This window comes from Clarias gariepinus, chromosome 18, assembly GCF_024256425.1.
Source record: "Clarias gariepinus isolate MV-2021 ecotype Netherlands chromosome 18, CGAR_prim_01v2, whole genome shotgun sequence".
Taxonomy (NCBI): Eukaryota; Metazoa; Chordata; class Actinopteri; order Siluriformes; family Clariidae; genus Clarias; species Clarias gariepinus.
This window is the reverse complement of record NC_071117.1, coordinates 6,823,865-6,845,172: the sequence shown is the minus strand read 5'-3', so window position 1 is coordinate 6,845,172 and position 21,308 is coordinate 6,823,865. Positions and strand designations below refer to the sequence as shown.

Below are 21,308 nucleotides of genomic sequence, written 5' to 3'. Positions count from 1 at the left end.
TTTCGAAGAATTTCATAAATATATTGGTAGATTAGTTTTATATTATAAAAAAATAACAAAAGTTAACAAATTGTATTATTAACTGTACATTTTTAAAGTTTATTTGTTTGGTTTTCTTGGAGGCCCATAATTTTAGTACTTTTTAGGCTCATAATTTTAGCCATACTGTACACAATTAATATCAAGTCTAGCTGTCGATCGTTTCTGAATGCCTTCCATTCCAGTGTTAAACTTTCGAGAGCGATTAACAGCGACGTCTTTTCCTTAGAACACGATCGCTAGAAACTGAGTCTCTGCTCCTCTTAACGTTTTGTATTCCACATCTCCCAGTCTTTGCTTGACTTTTGGTTTTTAGTTTAGAAGGAAAAACCATTGTATGTTCAGGATGAGATTTGGAGCAGTTAATCTCCAGGGCAGTTTTTGGATCAGGGGATTCAGAAGAAGGATTTGTCTTGATTGGTTCACTGCTACACAAAACCGTTTGACCAGATTCTTGGGTTAAATTTCCATTTTGAGGAAAGACTGCTGGATTACCAGATATGCAGTTATTATGCAGTGAAGCAGAGCTCATTTGATGTTCTTTAGCACTATTTTCTGTGTACTTGCAGAAATGTGAGCTTTTTGTTTCTGAGCTTTCTGTCTGTTCTGATAAATGCCACTGGGCCAGCTGACACAAGGCAAATGCAGCTGTCTGTTTTTTCTCATCTATGGAATCATTATTTTCTTCTTTCGCTGAACCGGCATCCACAATTTCCTAGGTGACATTTTTAATCTCACTTTTAATATGGGTTAATATGGGCAAAGTCACACCAGATATGGATTTCAGAGATAGGTTTAAAGAACCCTCAAAAGCTTGCTCCTTCTTTGAAAGGTTAAGCGGGGCTGCATCATCATCATCATCATCTGCCATTTCATCCTGTTCTGGTCTTGATTGTCTACCAATTATAACAAGGTAAACACAGTAAGAAAAAGGGTTAGTAAATGAATTGTATATTTTACTTGGTGACTAAAGTATAACAAATATAAACTGTATTTATTTATTTATTTTACCTCTTCCAGTGTGTAGAGCTGCCTTGTCTGCATCCATCTTCAGCTGAAAGTGTCTTTGTGTCACACTCTTCCAGATGTGGAGGCACTATCTCATGTACATCCGGTGGTTTCTGGGAGTGATCTGTTGCATTTGGTCCAGCTGGTGACCCAGTTGGAGAACAGCCAGTTTTGGGACTCATTTGAACTTTGTTTTGTTGGGTCAATATGATCCCGGGGTCCTGCCTGAGTAAAAATTCTTTTTGAGCCCTGGAGTATGGATCAAGATGGACTTCTTTAGGTCTTGCATGATCAACACTACTGGTTACAATTATAGATTGGTCTATTTTTGGATCAGAACATATTTCTTGAGGGTGCTGCATGCTAAGAGAGGGATTTGAATGGTGGAATTTATAAGACTGGTCTAAATTGTGATTGGGAATTGTTGGGATAGAGTGGATGGGAGGTAATTGCCCTGGTAGGAGTGGGTGGATGTCATGTGGTACATCATCCACAGCATATGGAATAAATTGTGAAGTGAAAGGGAGTTGAGGGCAGTAATTGTCATGAAGATATAATGCATAAGAAGAGTGTATAGGGTATAATTTGTACTGGAAGCCATAAGAAGTGTATTCCAGGCCATGGTGAAAAGGTTCTGTTCCTTTGGCTTGCTTTTGGGCTTTGTAGTCAATGAAGACTGAATTATGAACAGGAATAGGTTTGTACATGGGGAGAAGATGATGCTGGAAGGACTTTAATGGTTGATCAATGGTTGATGTCAAGTCTTTCTGATATAAGTCAAAAGTATGCATTGTCGCATCTAGTTTTTCATTGTTGCTTGATGCTGCAGTTTTCAGTCCATCAGTCCTTGATGATGCTTTAGCTATTAGTTTATTAGCAATACCTTTTAGCTCTGTATCTATCTGAGGTAACCTCCTGCTTTCAGATGTGTTATTCCTCTCTTCATAATTTGTTCTGACTTTGTGGTCATCAGTAAGTTGGGCTGTGACGTGTCTCTGCACCTCTGTGGAAGAAGTTGCTGTGTTAACAGTCTTTGAGGAAATCTTGTCTTGCTTAGAAATTAGTGAAAGTGAGTTCTTGCACAAGTCATACTTCATGTGGTTGAACAGGTGAGATTTTTCATTGCAGGTAAATGGGCACTGAAAGCAGTGGTATTTGAAGGGTTTACCCAGAGGTCGAGGGACGTAGTGAGGTTTCTTAGGTTTCCATTCCTTAGGCAGGGCAATCATATTGATGGTGCTGCACCCACAAAATGGATAGGTGTATTGTTTGTACAGTATATACAATATACTGTACAGGCATATGCTTTTTAGAGTGACAAAGTCTTTTTTAAAATCATGTCTTTTTGAATATCATGTGTAACTGTCTACTTAGGGAATAAAAGTCATCAGACCACAAAATCTGACTTAAGCCAGTGGTTTGTCAGAGCGTAGAGGTGATCAAAAGGTGCTGGATTCCAATTCCTAGTAGGGCTAAACTGCCACTAGTCCATCCTTAAGCAGTATTTTAGTTTCTTTAAAATAAAGAGAAAAAATAAAAGAGTATTTTATTATGTTACTGATCTTTATTAAACTTTAAAATAATATCTCCATGTTTATGAAGTAGGACCTGGCCTTATCCAGCATGTTTATTTAAATAAAATTAGCACAATAAAAAAAAAATTTAACCACAGGGACTGACAGTTAGTCCTGGTAACTGTTCCCTGAAGCAACACAATGCGACTATAGAAACCTGCTCTTTGAGTGCTAGCAGTTATGAAAATGAGAGCTTTGCTAGACTCGACACCTTGATTTCAATCCAAAGAGGGTTGTTTGCATAAATGAAACCCGCCCAAAGCCGTTTTACAGTACAGGATCTTTCGCTAGCTTTCTAGTCACTAGCTATCTAGTTGCTAGCATTCACTAAAACAAGTCATTGTGGGCTTAAAAAATAAGCAGAAAGTTTTTTCACTCCTTCGTGTTCAGCTGCTTTATCCTGGGGCACTAGCATCTATCCCAGAAATATTGGGTGAAATCTGGGAATACACCATGGGTGAGATTCTGGGGACAAATTCACTAGGCACAATTGACAATCTAACTACTGCCATGATTTAAGAGGGGTGGGTTCAACCCAGAGGTAATCAACATGTAAAGCTTTAACTTTAACCAAAATACATTTTTATATCATAAATAGTATTTAACTACCTTATAGATTTCTACTTTGGAACTACGCTAGCTATGCCATTTAGATGTCCTTTCTTCATATTATCTTACAAAATCCTCAATTCCAGCTCAACTGCTCTACCTTGTCACGCTCTTTCTCAAGAAGTCGTCACTCAGGTTGTCCCAGATACCCTAGACATTCTTACTGTCACACCTCTAACAATAGCAATTTAACTTAGCTAAGCTAACTCTGGGCTGAGTGCTAAGGATCAGTTTTGGGTGCAATAATCCAATACTATTTCATAATATTATATATATATATATATATATATATATATATATATATATATATATATATATAAACTTTTAGGATTGGTCTTTGTACAATATTATAATAATTATGAGGCACTGGAATTGAATTGTAATTCCTTGCATTACAAACAGACCAGCTGTACCTCACCTGCATTCCAAGGTATTGACATGTGTATCCTGTTATCGTGTTTATTAAAGAACATACAGTCCTGTCACAAAGCTGCATTTATGAAATAAACTTTCTTGTTTATTAAATTAGAATCTTAACCAAGGTGTTATAGTCTAATGGTTAAATCAGGTATGTTTAAGAATGGACAAAGTGTGTTTTTCTTTCAAATAGAGAGGTGATAAGCCAAAACTATGGAAGATGCCCTTATAAAAAACATTCCTTCCAAAAAAAATTTTTTAAATTGAATAGAATATTAATAAGTTCAAGGCATGTCATGTTTTATTGATGTGATTTAAAAGGATACAAATTATTTACAATAAGATGAATAATCAATATAATAATATAAGTTGTAATATTAAACCATTCTTACCGGTGGGATATTGAAGACCACTTCAGAGTAAACAACAGTCAATCCATATATATATTTTAATATTGTAATAATATTTCAGAAAGGAAAAAAATCTTGGTCTGATTTCTACCTCCTCTGTCTCTGCAATGCTTCCGACTCACTCTTGAAATTCTCCTTCTCTCTCACTACCGGCACAACCGGCTCCGTCTACCTGCGTGTGTGTGTGTGTTGTAGTATGGGGGTGTGGTTTAGGGTTGGTTTGAAGAGCCCTTAGGCTACGGGGACACACCTGATATAAACAGGGCCTCTAGCTAAGTGCAAACATACACACTTGTATATACACACACATAAACAAAGCCTCAAGATATATACTCTCTTAAATTTAGGTTTAAATTTATAGAAAGGCAGGTTAATTTTATTTCCTCACTCTCACTCATTCATTCTCTATACCACTTATCCTGTGCAGCAATGGTTCCCAACATTTTTTTTCCTTGGAGCCACCTTGCTTGTGTTTAAACAAAGTGACCACATCAAAAAAGAAAAAAAAAGAAAAAAAAAGAGACACATCAACAACCAACTCATATACCCCAGCCCATATACACGAAACAAAATAATAAATTTATCTTTATAACCAGTTGTCAATGTAGATTTTTAATTGTACTGTACCATTGTAATCTCAGCGCAGACAAAGGCTTATGCACCCCTTTTCATCTTTGATGCCCCCTTTAGGTGGGCATGGACCCCAGGTTGGGAACCATGTTTATACAAGATTGCTGGAGGCCTGGATCCTATTCCAGGATACACCTGGAACTGTGGGGTACACCCTAGATGGAATGCCAATCAAAAGCACACACACACAATCACTCACACCCTATCAGCAAGTAGGAAATGCCAATTAACCTAATCTGCCTGTCTTTGGACTGTAGGATGAAACCCGGAGCACTCTGAGGAAACCTATCAAGCATGCCAAGAATCGAACCTTCAACAGATGAGACCACCGTGCTGACCACTGAGCCATCGTGCTGTCATTATGGCATATATTTGCGAAAATTTATTTCAGAAGTTTCTTCTTGGTTTGTGCAAGTCATATCCATTTTAACCAAAAATAACATTTATATTTCTGCTACATCTTTAGCTCCTATATTTAAAGTCCCACTTTACTGTATGTGCCTTATTCCAAGGATTGGTGAACATTTTAAATGATCACAAAAAATCTGATACATTTAGAAAGTGGTTCTCTATGTTGGATCTTGTTGAACAGGGAAACTATTACATTGCATTTGATGTAATGTCAAAGTCTCATTGAGTGACCAACACTCACTTCAGAATAAAGCACAAATGTACATCACATCCGCCCCATGGAAGTGAATGGGTGCAGCAGCTACTGTACAGAAACAGTGCTGGTCACATACTCTTTGTTGTTACTTACAGTATGTACAGTATATCTGGAGTGTCAAAGTGTTAGTTATGTTGTCCACTAGAGGTCACATCAGAGCCTAAACATTTCATACATAGTCATGTTCAACACACAAACTCTTTTTGCAGTGAGTGGCATTGTTGTTACAAATCCAAAAATCAAAACTTAAATTTAAATGTACTGTATTTGTTATTTAAAAAAAATAAATAATACAAATACTAATTTTTTAATGTACACAAACTGTGTTAGTACTGCGTAATGATATAGAGCAGCACATAACTATGCGATTTGAAACATCAAGGTTTTTGAGTCAGTTGTAGATATGGTGTTACATTGTGGTGCATCGCCCCTAGAGAATTACTTTGGTACTGATCCCTATAGATATTTGGCTAGTAGCAGTGGGAGAGGAGGTCAATTGCCAAAACATCTAGTGTGTGTCCCTGTAAAATATATATGTATATACTGCCCCCTTTTGGTGAATTACACCATCTACACTTGTACATCTTTTTACTATTTATAAATTTTTTTGTGCTGCATCATTAAGGTTCACTGGGTTGGGAGTTGTGTTGTGATGTCATAGCATTTGTATAGCATAGCTCATTTTAGAACTTACAATCATATATTACTATACAAACAGAACTCTTTTACTGCTACTGCCATCAGGGAATACCATCTTCATGAAGTGGTGTAACTCGGTCAGAAACGATGTTTAGGTAGGTGATAAGTCTCAAAGCAACATACAGTACACATGATTGCCAGTACCTGAGGTTTCCCAGAACATCATCGCTCAGAGCATTACACTGCCTCCTCCGGGTAACCTTCTTCTCATAGTGCATCCTGGTTCCATCACTCAGCTCAAGGTAAGCAACGCACAGAGGTGAAAAGAGTAATAAAACTTTAAACTCAAGTACAAGTACTGTTACTTCAGTGAAATTTTACTGAAGTACAAGTAAAGTTACCCTTATAAAAATCTAGCGTAGTTCAAAAAAGATTAATATAATCTTTTGAGATATAAATCTCAAACTAGTTGTTTTTAACTGAAGGAACACCTTTGCATAATAAAGCTGTTGTCTTTCTTGTGCTTGAAAATCAAAGTGGTCACTTAAATAAGGTGTTACGTCCCAGTCTAGGGTTGGGCCATACAGCAAAAGAATGGTTTACGGTTCTATTTTAAACTGTAAATAGTGGTATATGGCAGAAAGAACTAGATCCAATTATTAACTGATGATATAATGATGTTTGTATATACAAGAAAATAATAATAATACACACACACACAACAGGGGGGTATTCCAGAAAGCAGGTTATGTGACATACCCAGATAAGTTTTAGGGTAAGTTAGTGGATAACCTCAACTTTCGGTTCCAAAAACGAAGGTAACTTTCTGGGTCTGTATGTAACCATAGCAACTTACTCTCTGAAGATAACCTGCTCGGTAGCAGGTTATGTTCCAGGGTCAGTTTGTTTCAGAAAGTTATTCAGCATGGCGCGCACTTTTGATGATGATCCTGTGGACGTGGAGGCACAAATTATACGAGGTTTTTTCGCCGTTTAGTTATAAGACCGCGTATTGATGTTTTTTCATTTCCTAATGATTATTTGAAAGAGTGTTATTGGTTTTCAATGGAATCGTTAATTTACTTAACACATCTCTTGAAACCGCATGTTGCAAATGTCACAAACTGCAGGTCTGCGCTTAGAAAACATTCTGTATAGCACTTCGTTTTTTTTGCGTCAGGGCATTTTTTGTACAACGTGGGCGATGCAGAGCATATGGGAAAGGCAACTGTATGTCTGGCACTTAAACACTTCTTACACACACGTGTACAGTGTGCATGTTATTAGAGGAATTCCACAGAGTGGCAGGTTTGTTCTTTATAGTAAAATCGATGACGCATATTTATGTAGTCATACTATTTATATCTACTGTATACATGTATTCATCCTGCACAAACACACACTTGATCCTTCCATATATGACTTTCTATTTCAGGGTTTCCAAATGTAATTGGGTGCACTGATGGCAAACACATTCCTATTAAAGCTCCTTCAATAAATGAGGGAGACGATGTTAATAGGAAATTTATTCATAGTAGCAATGTACAGGTAACAACCTAATTTTGTGTGCTTAATTTTTTGCCTGTTAAAATCATTAAACTCATTACTTTTTTAATATGTGAGGCAACTCACATCATTACTAATGATGATGCAAAATGGCCAGGATCTGTGCATGATGCCAGAATTCTCCATAAGTCATCATTATGCCAGACATTTCAGCAGGGTATGTTTTGCTGTATTCAATGTTTTATTTATTATTATTATTTTTTTAATATATATTAGTATTGTACACTTGAATCATTACAGGACAGTACAATGGTTACTTGCTGGAGGACAGAGGATACCCTTGTCTGCCCTATTTAATGACACCCTACCCTGAACCTGATCTTGGACCACAGACACGCTTTAACCTGGCTCACAGCTGAACACGGGCCAAGGTGAAGATGACCATAGGGATCCTCAAGTCTAGGTTTCAATTCAATTCAATTAAATTTTATTTGTATAGCGCTTTTAGCAATTTTCATTGCCGCAAAGCAGCTTTACATAGTCAAAAGAATTATTTAGGTTTGTATGAAATGTGAATTTGTATGAATCAAAATGGTCAGTTTGTCCCTGGTGAGCAAGCCGAGGGCGACAGTGGCAAGGAAAAACTCCCTGAGATGGTAAGAGGAAGAAACCTTGAGAGGAACCAGACTCAACAGGGAACCCATCCTCATTTGGGTGAAACAGAAAGCAGTAAATGATCTGCATTTATACAGTGTGTAGGGTGGGAGGCAGTTCAGCTATAATAGCTGATGTTAATTGATGTTAATATGGAGTCCAGGTAGTTATTGAAGACCCAGGTAGACTTGTAAGAAGTTCCAGTCATGAACTATCGAACTGTCAAGTCCCCAGAGAAACAGTTGCCAACACCAGTCAAGGCCAGAACCATTTTCTAGGTAGAGAGAATCATTCCCAGACACCAGACGCATCCCAGAGAGACACACGGGGCATCCATGTGACGAGATCTTCAGCCAGAAGCGGGGCACCAGGATGGGTCAGACAGGTCCGGAGGGCAGAGGGAGTCTGGATCACTGGCAGCTCAGGAACGACATGTGTAGCTCGACAGAGAGAGAGAGAAAGAGTGAAAGGGGGGGACAGGAGGAGAGAGGAAAAAGAAAGAGGGGGGGAAAGAGAAGAAGAGGAGAGATGGCAGTTAGGTATGGTGAGTGAGGAAGACAGCATCCAAACATACCAGTTTACCATAATACTCTAAGTGTTTCAGTGTCTGCGTGGGCTCCGGGTCAGTCCAAAGAGGTCATGCAACATCATAGTGGCTTGTGTTGTGCTTCACAACATTGCCACCATAAGAGGAGAGAGCCACGTTCCTTGTATTGAAGAAGATGGCCCAGAGGAACCTCTACAGATTTTTGCACACAACATGAAAGTGATGGAAGACAGGATTTGTCAAAATTACTTTTATTAAATTGTTTGCACTGGTCTGCTGTTCATTTCTTTATTTCCTGAAAAACAATGAAAGTAAAATGAAACAAAAGGTGTTTTTAAATGACATTGCTTTATATACACAACACTTTTAACATGCAACAGATTAATATACGCACAAGTTCTCACCTTAAGGTGATGCTCCAGTAATTAAATTTCTAGTGTTGCTTTTTTAATGGATAGCCTTTTCTCTTCCATTTAAGGTCCATCTCCATGTCATTTTTTCCTATTTGTTTTTGAAGATGGACCTTATACAGCTCCTTTGCTGGCAACTAGGAAGGAAACTAGGATTTTTTTATTAATAATAATTAAATAAATAAAATTTAGTCAGACAATAAAATTAAAATATGGACAACTGCACACAAATTCTTACACTGATTAGATTGTGTATTGAGGTTAAAGGACCTTCATCCGTGGGTAAATCCCCAGGTATGTACTGTGAAAGAACAATGACAGTTTGTTACTCTAATGTAAAAAGGTTAGACGGGCTTCAGCCTTCTGTCTATTAGCTCCATGACAGAAAGAATATACTAAATCATGTTAAATAAATAGTTCAGTGATCGTGTAATCAAATATTTCCTTTTTGCAGAACGTTTTTGTGTTTGATTTTCACTTGGCTTCTGGCTCCAGAAGGATTACACTTTATTAAATAAGAAACCATAAATTCCTAGTCAATATACATTGGTATTTTAACCTAAAGAAATGAATGGCAGGAAAAGTAAATGCTTTCATTTAACAGCCAAAAGGATGCGGAAGGGAAGTTTAATTATTTTGCATTATAATAAAAGGGGAGGCGATATTAAATTTGCAATTTAATACACTCACGCATTTAATCTGTGTGTTATTTTTTGCCATGCCAACTCTCTTTCTTTAGCCAATGCAGCCGTATTGCTTTATTTCATTATTATTGGCTTAAATCCCTCATATGGGAGCATTAAAACCTCTGTGAAGTACGCCTCTTTCTTTTTTTCACTTCGCTTTTCCATTTTCCATCGTGAAATCGGTGATCTATTGAAAATGTCTTTATAAATGCACCGTGCACGCGCACTAACTCTGGGTAACCAGTAGAGGGTTGATTAAACTTACGCTTATCGGGTGTTTTGGAACCGACATACTCATGGTATGCGGGTTTGGGGTTAATCAACCCAGAGGTTAAGATTAACCAAATGATAAGTTAACCAAGCTTTCTTGAATACCCCCCTGGAGGAGAATCAGATTCAGGGTGGACCCAGGCCAAAATAAACAAAATGGTATTTATATTTAGTAGCTAGATTACCTGCAAAAAAAACAACAAAAAAAAACACACACACACACAAACAGGACTCCCTAAACCAAAAACAGTGAATAAATTCCCTCTTCCCAAAATACATGGCAGCCACGCCCCTACTACTAGTGAGTGCACAAACATACAATTAAATTATCTACAAATATATACAAAGACCAACCAAACCAAAGGGACAAAGCGATAAACAAAGTCAATAGGAGGCAAAAAGTCAAAACCAGAATACACAACCAAATATCAAACCGCCAAAATCACAATCTCTTTCCCGCGTCTCTCTCCGGTTTATGGTCGCGCTAGTCGATGACGTCACTCTCAGGGCGGCAGCGACCGTGTGGAAGGTCAGGTAGATGCCGATGTGGGGACAGTCAGAAAACCTGGAGTGGAGTCTGGAGCGGCGCGCGACCAAGACATGATACACACACGCGAGCGCAACGAAGCATTTATATATATATATATATATATATATATATATATATATATATATATATTTTATTATTATTATTTTAGCATTTCCATTCATTTGTTTTACTCTGTAGCGAATATGATTTAAAATGTAGCGAATTACAATACTTCAAACAAAACTTACTTACGTAAAAGTTAAATTACAGATTTTAAAAACTACTTTAATAAAAGTTTTGAAATTCGTGGATCTAGTTGATTTGTATACTGCACAAATAATGTATAAAGCTTATAATAATTTACTTCCCAGCTGTGTTCAGAGGCTGTTCAAAATAAAAGTCAGCCAGTAGTGCCTAAGAGGAATGTTTATGTTTAAAATAAGGGCCAGAACAAATTTAAAGAATTAATGTATTTTCGTTAAAGGTGGTTAATTTATGGAATAAATGTGATAAGGAATTAAAATTATGTTATTCACTTCATAGTTTTAAAAAAATGTTTAAAGATAAGGTTTTTAGTAAATATATGACATGAAATAGATATGATTATTTTCTCTTCCTAATTTCTCTTCTTTTCTTGAGTGAAAGAATAATTAATTTTAACATGTTTTGTTTATGTGCACAAGTGACAATATTTGTTGAGACAATATTTTTTGTAATTTACTGTAAAGTGTCGCTCATCATTTGTTGATGTATAAAGGGTAGGCATAATAAGCAACGCTTTAGCCTACACCTTTTTCAGTGTTGAACTGAAATAAACTGAATTGAACTGAACACAACACTGTTGTCTCAACAAATCCCACTGTAAGATGGTGGGCCAACAATACAGTATTAATCCATTTAACATTTATCTATTTGGACTTTTTACAGTGTAACATTTAAATGTCCAAACAAAATGAGAATACAAAATAAACAGGTTTTTATATTAACCTTTACTTGACACCTTCTCTGCTTGGCCAATAATAAAGTGCCATTTAGATTAAATTATTAATGTGTTTTAACTGCAACAATTCCTTCAATGCTAACTGATGAAGTAAGAAGCTTCTCATTCCTTAAACAACCATTTTGAAAGATGTTTTCTGAGTAAGTAATGCGAAACAGCTGCAGTTGGAGTTAGAGTCAGAGCTGTCCAAAACAATATTAAAACCTGGAAGGATTGTGTTAAACCCTCAATTTCACAGGATTTCCTGGATGAGCTCGGTCAGAAATCACTTAAACTCTTGTGAAGTTGCATCTTAAAAATAACCAGAAGAAATCAGGACTAGGTTTAAAAGTTAAAGTTAGAGCATTTCCTTACATACACAAGATTGCCTTTTTTGTTAAATAAATACTAAAAATGATATGACATGGTATTGTTTGTCTGGGGTTGTATTTGCCTAATAAAATTTGGCACAAACTTTTGAACATGACTGTATTTCAGCCTCCTTCTGTATTGCCTTCAGAAGTCATTGCTCAGGTGGTCCTGATCCACTTAACAGTGGAGTGTGACCTATATCTGCCAAAGCAGTTTCAAAAAAGAGCAACTAAGGAGCGACGACAGGAAGTGAGATTTATTTGGTATTGTTGATCATATACTGTATAGAGAATTTTAATGCATTTATACAAGTAAAGTAAGCTTCTGTAGTAGAGCAGTGGTTTGTTTGTGTAACCGAGGTTTGGTTAGTTACACTTCCTATCTTTTCTAAAAAATCTGAGATTAGTTGAGGATGTTCACTGTTTACTGCACATCAAATCAGAGCCATCGAAACACCCAAAGGTGTCACTGAAACACATTGCTGTAGCACAGTTTAACACAGTTTAGCTCATGCCATGTTACTATTATCTATTAATTATTAAATTACAGTCTCTGTCTGAAATGCTTACATATCGTTTGAAGTTATTCTAAAACTTGATTGTTGTTAATGATAATGGTTTTATGTATTTGCGTATGCAACTACTTTTCTAGAAATTTAAGAATTGACTTGAAATTATCTAAAATACTATAACATGATACAACAACACTATCATCACAATAATTAATTGCCTGATTGCTCAGAAATTTGCTTTGCATCTTAGGTGATAGATCTTTCACACACAATACAATGACATCCGTCAAAAACAATTAACATAAACACCAAGGTCATACAAATCTAACTATTTCACCTGCTTAACAAATGAACTGGTCAGAGACATACAGTATGTGTATTTTCTCCAGTTGTATTTAGGCATTTGGCAGCACTGTGATCCCACACCTCTAGGGTCAGGAGTTCAATTCCAACTAAAAGTCTGTGTGTTTGCATGTTCTCCCCATGCTTGGTGGGTTTCTGTGAGTACTGTGGTTACTTCCAAAAGATCCAAGCGCAAATATGTATACATAGAGTATGCAGGGAGAATAGAAGAGGACCAAGTATTGAGCTCTGTGGGACACCTGTGTAGAGTCTGCATGAATCAGATGTGGATTCCCTTCACGTCACCTCATATGACTGAACTTATTAGGTAGAAAGCAAACCAATGGAATGCCATGCCACAAATTTCAAAACTTGCAAAGATGGATAAGACAGTCTTGTAGTTGACTATGTCAAACACTGCTGAATTATTAGGGACAGATGATAGTTCTCTGTAATGGCTAATGGCAGTCTTTGCGAAATTCAGTCCTTTGAAGCCAGACTGGTTAGAATATTTAAAGTTTATTCTATGATATACTGTTACATCCCGCAGTATTTTCGGGCATTTCGCACGTATTTTGGTGCCTATGTCTTTCAGGTCTTTGGGACTGGACATCGCACCTGTCAATCATGGTTTCCAGCGCTACCGCGATTTCCGTGGGGACCAATGAGGTTGCCCCAGCCAAGTATAAGAACCCGGAAGTGACGCAGCCAGTGGCGCGGCTTTTTGTTTCATACGATAAACAGAGAGAAACTTAATTGTGAACCGTGTATTCAAGGATTTTAGAATGAAAAAAGAGAAGTTTCATTCATGTTGGTTGTTGCTGCAATGAGAGTAAATGTATTTAGGATGGGAGTAACCCCTGCTCTCTTGAATGCATTACTAGATGTTATGGAACAAATAATAATAATTGTGATAAAGGGGAGGGGGTCTTGTGGGATGGTCTGTAGATTTGTAGAAAAGATTGTATCCAGTTAGCATTTAGTGGGACTGAAAAACCTGATCTTTTCTGTTAGTAGATTATAAAATGTGTCAGTTAAAGACATATGTCCAGAGATTACAGTGTACAGGCTGGGATGGGAGTAAAGATAAGAGTAAAGGTCTTGCAGATTTTTTTTTCATCCATGATTAGTTCTTCCATTATAAAAGGTGGAGCTGATCAGTTAAATAGAGAATAAAACATGTTAAGGAGCTTGAAGGGTCTTGTGAAGAAGTGCCGTTCTCTGTAGAAGGAGAGAAGTTACTCTCTATGTAAATTTGATCAAGTCTGCATGTTAGGAGACAAGGTCTTTGCCAAGTTGTGATTTCTTTTCCAGTTTCTCTCTTATTAATACAATTAGACACATAAGGTTACAGAGGCATATCACCACATATATATTTTTTTATCCTATGTAGCATCCTAATATGGTCAGCAATATATAACTAGTAATGTATCAATTTCTTGGAAGCATACAAATTAGAAAAGAAGAACAATAGCAGAATGTCTAAAATGAAATTCTTTTTGCCCAAGGTTACATCATTTAAATACATAATGTTAGTAAAAAAGCATTTCACTGCATATCGTACGGTGTATGACTGTGTATGACTGTGTATGTGACAAATTAAATTTGCATTTGAAAGTGCCACAATGAGTCTTCCAGGACTTTCAGGTCCAATGCAAATGATTAAGATTTACATGTATGTACTGTACACAAAGGGTATTGATGATCCAGATCATTGTCCGTGCTGTGTAAAGTTCATATGCTCTGTGGAGAGTTTACTCAGTAAAAGGAGAAAAAAATGGTTCTTCTGAAACGTAAGTATGTGAGAATGTAGTGATGTTGATTATGAAGAATGCTGTGTGAATGCTGATTTTTTATTAATTTTTTTATGATTAGTTCCTATTACATACATTTTATGATATTTAGTAGCAATAAATAATACATCTAATAATAGTTACCTATTCCACCCTATCCAGCAAACACTGTAAAGCAATACCATCAATTACTATATTCTGTTTCCAGGAGTCACCGTTTTGTTACTAACAACATTTATAACATGTCAAAGTAAGTACACAATTAAGGCATAATAACAGATGTGAATTACTGATTATGTATTCAAGCAGGACATTGTATAACTTCATGCAATACAGTAAATCAAGTTATTTGACAAAAAAATTGGGTAACTTGCTCTGTTTTTTCTTTTTTTTCAGATATGAGCCTCACGATATCTGACAAATATGAGGTATGCTTCAACTGTCCGTAAGAACGCACTAATAAGAAAAATGTGACCAAGGATTTTTTTTTTAAATTGTTTTATTTTAGGATTCTATACAAATGTTATGGTAATCTTTATAAATATTTCAGCCAACAGAATTTTTTTAACCAGTAAAGATTATTTTACAGGGAAACCTCAGCGTATTAATGCCTTCCATTACGTTTTTTTCCCTAACAACTGAAATTTAGCAAAAATTTGCATGCAAAGCATTTTTGCCATACAAACAGAACCAAACCAAACACTGCACATCCGTCTGAGAGCTGTTCAAAACTTGGTGCATCAGTGGAAAGCCAAATGAAATTAGTTTTTTATTTTATTGTTTTTTTTAATGTAAGATTTCATAAAGACACAGCACCATGGGTCCCAAGAATGTTAGCACATGAAAGCAGCCAGTGTCAAGAGGAATTAAATTAATGTTAAGATCTGTTTAATATCTATTATTTTATATTTTACTTTATTTGCATGTTGTTTCTAAATGTTCCAATTGTTTTTATATGCAAAAACATGATTATAGTGTTGAAAATTGGAACGGATTATCAGAATTTAAATTTTTTTATGGATAAATGTGTATTGCAATTCAGATTTTTGCCTTAAGAACTCACATTTGGAAGGGATTAACATATGCTGAGGTTATGCTCTATTTGACATGTAATTAGATGTTTTAAGTTACATTTATTTTGTCTTTCAAAAAATTATTGTAGCGGCAAAGATAAAAGTGTTCTGGGTGAATTTCCATTTTTGATAAATATCAGTAATATGTGCTCTAGGTTGATTTAACAGTTGAGTGTGCACTGGACTTACTGAAGCAAATTCAGGACAAAACAGCTCAGGCACTTCCAGAGAAAGTAAGACTCATGTGGTGTTGCTAATTCTTTATAGTGAATTTAATGCATTTTAATGTGTATATCATAGATGCTACTCTGGTTATTGGCTAGATTGTGGAAAATAATTTGAACCAAGTAATATTTCTTGGAAATGGTGTATTGGATGGCACTGAAAGCCTGGTGTCTGGACTGGTGAGGAAATCAAGAACCAAGGAATCCATCAGCATCTCACTGCAATCTTTAGGTATGGAACATGGCCCGGTTTCTCGAAAAATTCTTATCGCTAAGTAGTTAAGTACTTAAGTTGTACCTTAACCTCTCTCTTAACATTATGGCGCATTTCCCGAAATGTCACACGTTTGTAAGGTTGGTCTGGACCAATCTTAACTCACTCTTAGCGTAGTTTCAGCTCAAGACGCTAGTCGCCCCCACTAGGCAGCAGACTTTATAAATCAGCGGTGTATGGAAGCACATTATGGCACGTTATCAAAGTCGTATTAATGATGGAATATACTGTAGGCCTGTTTAAGAATTTTATTTTATTTAATATCAGAACTAATAGAGTGACTTTTAATTAGCCTATTTCATAATGTGACTAATGCATTAAAATTGGCAATCACTTGTAATAATAAACAGGTGCCAAACTATTTGGCAGCGATACAGCGTGTTGTTGTGCTAAACTGAAGAAATTTTTCCTTTAGACAAAACTTCAGCCCTTTTCATATTTTCCCTGAGGTCGCTATTTAAAAAAAAAAAAAAAAGGTTTCTCAATCGCGGCAGCTCACGGTGCCGAACATCGCATCTCACCGTGAGTCAAGCCGCATACTGTAGGTGAGATAGGGGTATTAGGCACCGTGACCCGCCTCTAGTGCCCGCCCGACGTTCCGCGAAGATCTGCAAGGTCCGCGAGCTTCCGCATGTTAAACATGTTTAATTTTTTTTGCGTGGTAAAATAGAAACTTAACCACGGCACCAAAACTCGCGCTGAATCATGATGAACTGTACTTACGGCCACAGCATGAAACCGCATAGGTGAGATACTGTAGGGGTATTAAACCTCTACTCTGTCATCTCATCGTATTCATTCCATAAGTGCGCTATACAACCCCAACCACTGACATGCTTCACATTGTTTCTGAAGCTGGTGAAGAGTGTTGTCAGCTGTTTGTCAATCAACTATGATTGTATACTCGATTCGTTTTACTGTCACTACAGGTTGAATAAAAATATTAGCGACAGTTTGGTGATTGGTTAAGTTAACCCCTGTCGAAATAGATAGATTTTTAAAAGATTTTAGTGCCATGTTTAATTTGCATAGAACGTGCCAATGTGAACAATGTGAAGTGTCTTTCTTAACACTGTCATGCAAAAGGAGTCAAAAATCGATTCTTAAGCAACCGATGTCAGCTAATTCAGGACCTTCACTGTAGACAGCGCCTTGTAACGTCAAATGTAAGAGGCAGCGACTTAAGAAGACTCCTAAGAGACAGTTCGAGAAATACACTTAGAAAAGTTATCACTTTACATAAGAGATATCTTAAGAGTCTTCTTAGCTCGCGATTAGTGTGCATTATCGAGAAACCGGGCCCATGTTAGTAAACACTGGTACTACAAAATAATCCTACAGAATAGTTCAAAAGTTTGCATCCGCTTAAGAATAAATGAAACAAGCAAACAAAAAATAAAATAATAAATAATGCCGAAATATCCTATTCTATATATCAATCATAGACAGGATTTCACTGAATGTAGCAGACAAATCCAAAAGTTAAATCAAATCCAAATGTGTTGGACATGCAATGTATCAGTTGATCAGGAGTCAGGCTTAGTAATGTACACTATGGAATGAGAGAGACTTTACAGCACACACTGTGCTGATTGGCAACAAATAGTTGTGATTATATTCGCACTGATTATGCAATAGGACATGGGATTTCCACCACCGATTCTCAACAGTTTCTATAGCGGGACTCTCGAGAGCATCCTGAGCATCTGCATCACTGTCTCGTCTCAGAATTGTGTCACAGTATTGCATTATGTCATGTTGTTCCTCTTGTTTGCACATTTGCATGTGCACTTCATGCTGTCTCTTATCTGTCTTTTTTATCTTTTTGTATAGTTCTTAGCTAACTTTTTAAATTTATGCTGTTGTCTTACCAAGTCAGCTAATTAGTTTTTGTCTTAGTTACAGTAGCTTTGTTAATTTATGTTGGTAAGTTATGTTGCACCTTGGTCCTGGAGGAACGTTGCTTATTTCACTGTGTACTGAACTATATATGCACTGAACTGAAACATATGTAAGCCTCATGTCGCATTAATATTTTTATTTTTTTTTTTCTTTACAACGTGTATGATGTGTATGAGCAGAATCTTAGAGAAAAGCAGGTGATGAACCCTCTTTGACACAATAGACTCATTTGCAATGCAAACTATCTTTGCAAACATAAAATATCTTTTCCCTGAGAGACAAAAACAAATCTAAAATAGCATGAATAGACTGGGTGAAGTTAGCTTTCCTACACAAACAGTAAAAGCTCCAGTACAATCAAATTCTGTTCTGTGTTTACTGATCAATCGCTAAGTCCTTATTTTCACTTATGGTCATAAATTGTGAGAGTATATTGGGGAAAAGATAAATCACAGTGCACACATTTGACAGTTTAAGCCTTGTGTGGTGTTCATATTTTTGTTACTCAGACAGTGTTCCGGGTCTGGTGGACCCGCTAGATTTTGTAGTTTTTAATTCAACACAATCAATCAATTTTATTTTAAAATACTCAAAAAATGTTTACTTCATATTTTTTAGAAGCAATATACTGTACACAGGATATATGGTTAGTATTCGCGCTTTACCTTTGTTAGATCACATTCCTTTTTTTCTTTGCATAATAAAATGTAATAAAAAAAGATTATCAATATGAGTGCAAAAAAATCTACAGAATTACAATTTAAGCAACTATTGATTTTGATTAATATGAACTTAATTAGAAGTTTAACACTTTCACTTCATTTTAAACAACACAAGCTGAACCACGTCAGTCTAGCCAACACATCAGCCCCACTGAACACATTGCCTTTTCATACCAGCCTATACAACACATGAGGAGTTTTACTGTATATGTGGTGCATATGTACTTCTTAAAGAGGTCCTATTATGCTTTTTTAAATATTTTCTTTTATGCAGTGTGTCATGTAGCTGTATGTGAACATATAATATCTGCACTATCTGTGACGCTGACAGTAGAGTTTTTGTCTATTAAAAAAATCGGCTCACATTCACCTAAACGAGTCGTTAGCAAATCTATTTTTACTCTTTTACGGATCCACGTCACTCCGTAACATATTTGCATAATGTCCGCCCACTTTCTACATCGCGAACAACTTGCCCGCCCAGGTTCTACATCACGAACAACTTGCCCGCCATCTTACAATTAATGTTACCACACTCCTGTTAATGTGACCAAGCATTCATGCCAGGTCCGCTTAAACACTTTGTAATATAAACAAAAAATTTAAACGAGAGCACACAAAGTCCTTGTAAGCATATTTTAATCAAATACGTATGCATGTTTTAATCAACTTATATTCATGTAAGCATGTTTTAATTAATACATATTTGTGCAGGCAGAAATATAAAAGGCCTGTAAGTATGCCCTTATAGCAGAAAGACAGGACAGGAGCAAGTCAGAAACAGTGGTACCAGGAGCTTGGGAAATACCTAAAAACTGCCCATGCAGATAAACAGAAACCAAAGTAATGAGAGAAAACATAGAAAAACCGCAAAGACCAGGTCATAGAAAAAACAGAACAATGAGAGAAGCTAGTGAGGAGTAACCTATGTAATAAATTATGTCCTCGAAACCAAACTTAAAAGGAGCAGGAATTTCCCTAAAACATATGTGCAAGGCACCACGGGCACAGGCTGGTACGAACAAACAAAGAGCAGGGAAAAATCAGAGACACAGAGCCAGTCTTGTGAATAATACAGTTTAATAAGAGTAGATACAGGATAAAAATGTGTATCTACATGGTAATAATATAAAAATACAGAGTATAAAAGCCCAACGTATAATACAAAAACATAAGGGGCTAGGGTGAAGCATCAACAAAAATAAAGTTACATATCAGACCTTCTTTGAGCTTAAACAACTCCAATAGGAAGGTCAGTAAGAGGAATAAAAGCAGAAATGCCACGATTTAACAGAGGAACAGGTGCTTGAGGAAAATCTGTTTGAGTACCAACAGTAGCTGTCTCGTTAGTCTGTGTACTAACAGACACTTTAAAATCAGTTTGGGTACCAATACTTGCATACCATCTAGGCTTTCTGACAGATGGAGCCGGAGTACTAGACTCTGGCCTTACTGGCTGAAAAGAACAGTGAGGACTCTCAAAATCCAAACGCCGTCTTTTAGAAAGACCAGGTTTGGAATCACCAATTCTTAACATAGGTAAATCCTTTGTCACGTAGATAATGCATCAAAGAGCCAGACAACTCAGAATCAGCTCGGACAGGACTCACAGAGGCCTGATCCATAACAGGTTCAGTCGGGTTGTAGTCCTCAGAAGGAACACGATCTGGACTGCCTTGGCTGTCCGAATCATCCGAAGGGATAAAATCATCAATGGAGAAGTCGCGGTTAGCTATAAAATAGAACAAAATACATGAGAAACATTGAAACAGGTAAAATAAGGCAAATAAGTAAAATAGTGCAAAGGAGATGCTTACCCATGGCTGGTCTCTTAAAAAATGAAGAACAAACCAAAGAAAAACGAGAAAAAGCCTTGACAACAAGCACCACCCTATATTTTTTATAAAAAAAGATACGAAAAGTGAAAAGATAATAGAAAATAAATATTAAAGAAAACGATTTATAATGGGAAATTAATAAACGTAGGAGGGGTCAGATAAGCGCAGGGAGGAGTCAGATAAGTGCAGGGAGGAGTCAAAAATAACGAAATGTAATTATAATGGAAATATTAATTGATATAAACTGAATTATAATGGAATAAAAATTCTGATGCAGTCAAACAAGGTGAAGGTACAGGGGAGGAGACTGGAGATCTCCCCTCTCAGAAACTGTATAAAAGGAGCATGATTTTGACTGAGAAAGTAGTCTGATTTTGGCATTGCTTGTGATCTGATCTAAAGCATTGCTAATCCGGCTCACCTGGGTTCTTATTGCTGCAATAAAAGCCTGACTTACTTCATCCAGCTCTGCGTGGCGTAAACTTCTTTAATTCTTCTTTAATTCTCTTTGTTAATGACTTGTTAACTGATTGATATTTTAAACTAACAGCAACATCAACAGGTGGAAGAATTATCTCCCACATTTATTGGTGACCCCGACTGCGATTGCCGTTGAGGGGCGGCCCCTCTGGGGACCTGGGACCACCGCAGGCTGACAGACCATCGACTTTGGCCAACATAGA

General features: G+C 36.6%; 1 protein-coding gene across 1 annotated transcript; it reads right to left on the bottom strand.

The window, feature by feature from the left end:
• Positions 1-30: 30 nt before the first annotated feature.
• Positions 31-2,312, bottom strand: LOC128506816 (zinc finger protein 750-like). Its single transcript, XM_053477410.1, has 2 exons — positions 1,051-2,312; positions 31-935 (listed from the first exon to the last, which is right to left on the bottom strand). Exons 1-2 carry the CDS (start codon positions 2,274-2,276, stop codon positions 755-757), a joined length of 1,407 nt encoding a protein of 468 aa, XP_053333385.1. The 5' UTR covers positions 2,277-2,312; the 3' UTR covers positions 31-754.
• Positions 2,313-21,308: the final 18,996 nt, after the last annotated feature.

Excerpts from the sequence above, each read along its gene's own strand:
- LOC128506816 (XM_053477410.1), bottom strand. The coding sequence starts at position 2,276 with ATGATTGCCCTGCCTAAGGAATGGAAACCTAAGAAACCTCACTACGTC. Across the intron at positions 936-1,050 it reads AGCTCTACACACTGGAAGAG|ACAATCAAGACCAGAACAGG; the intron begins GTAAAATAAATA and ends TATAATTGGTAG.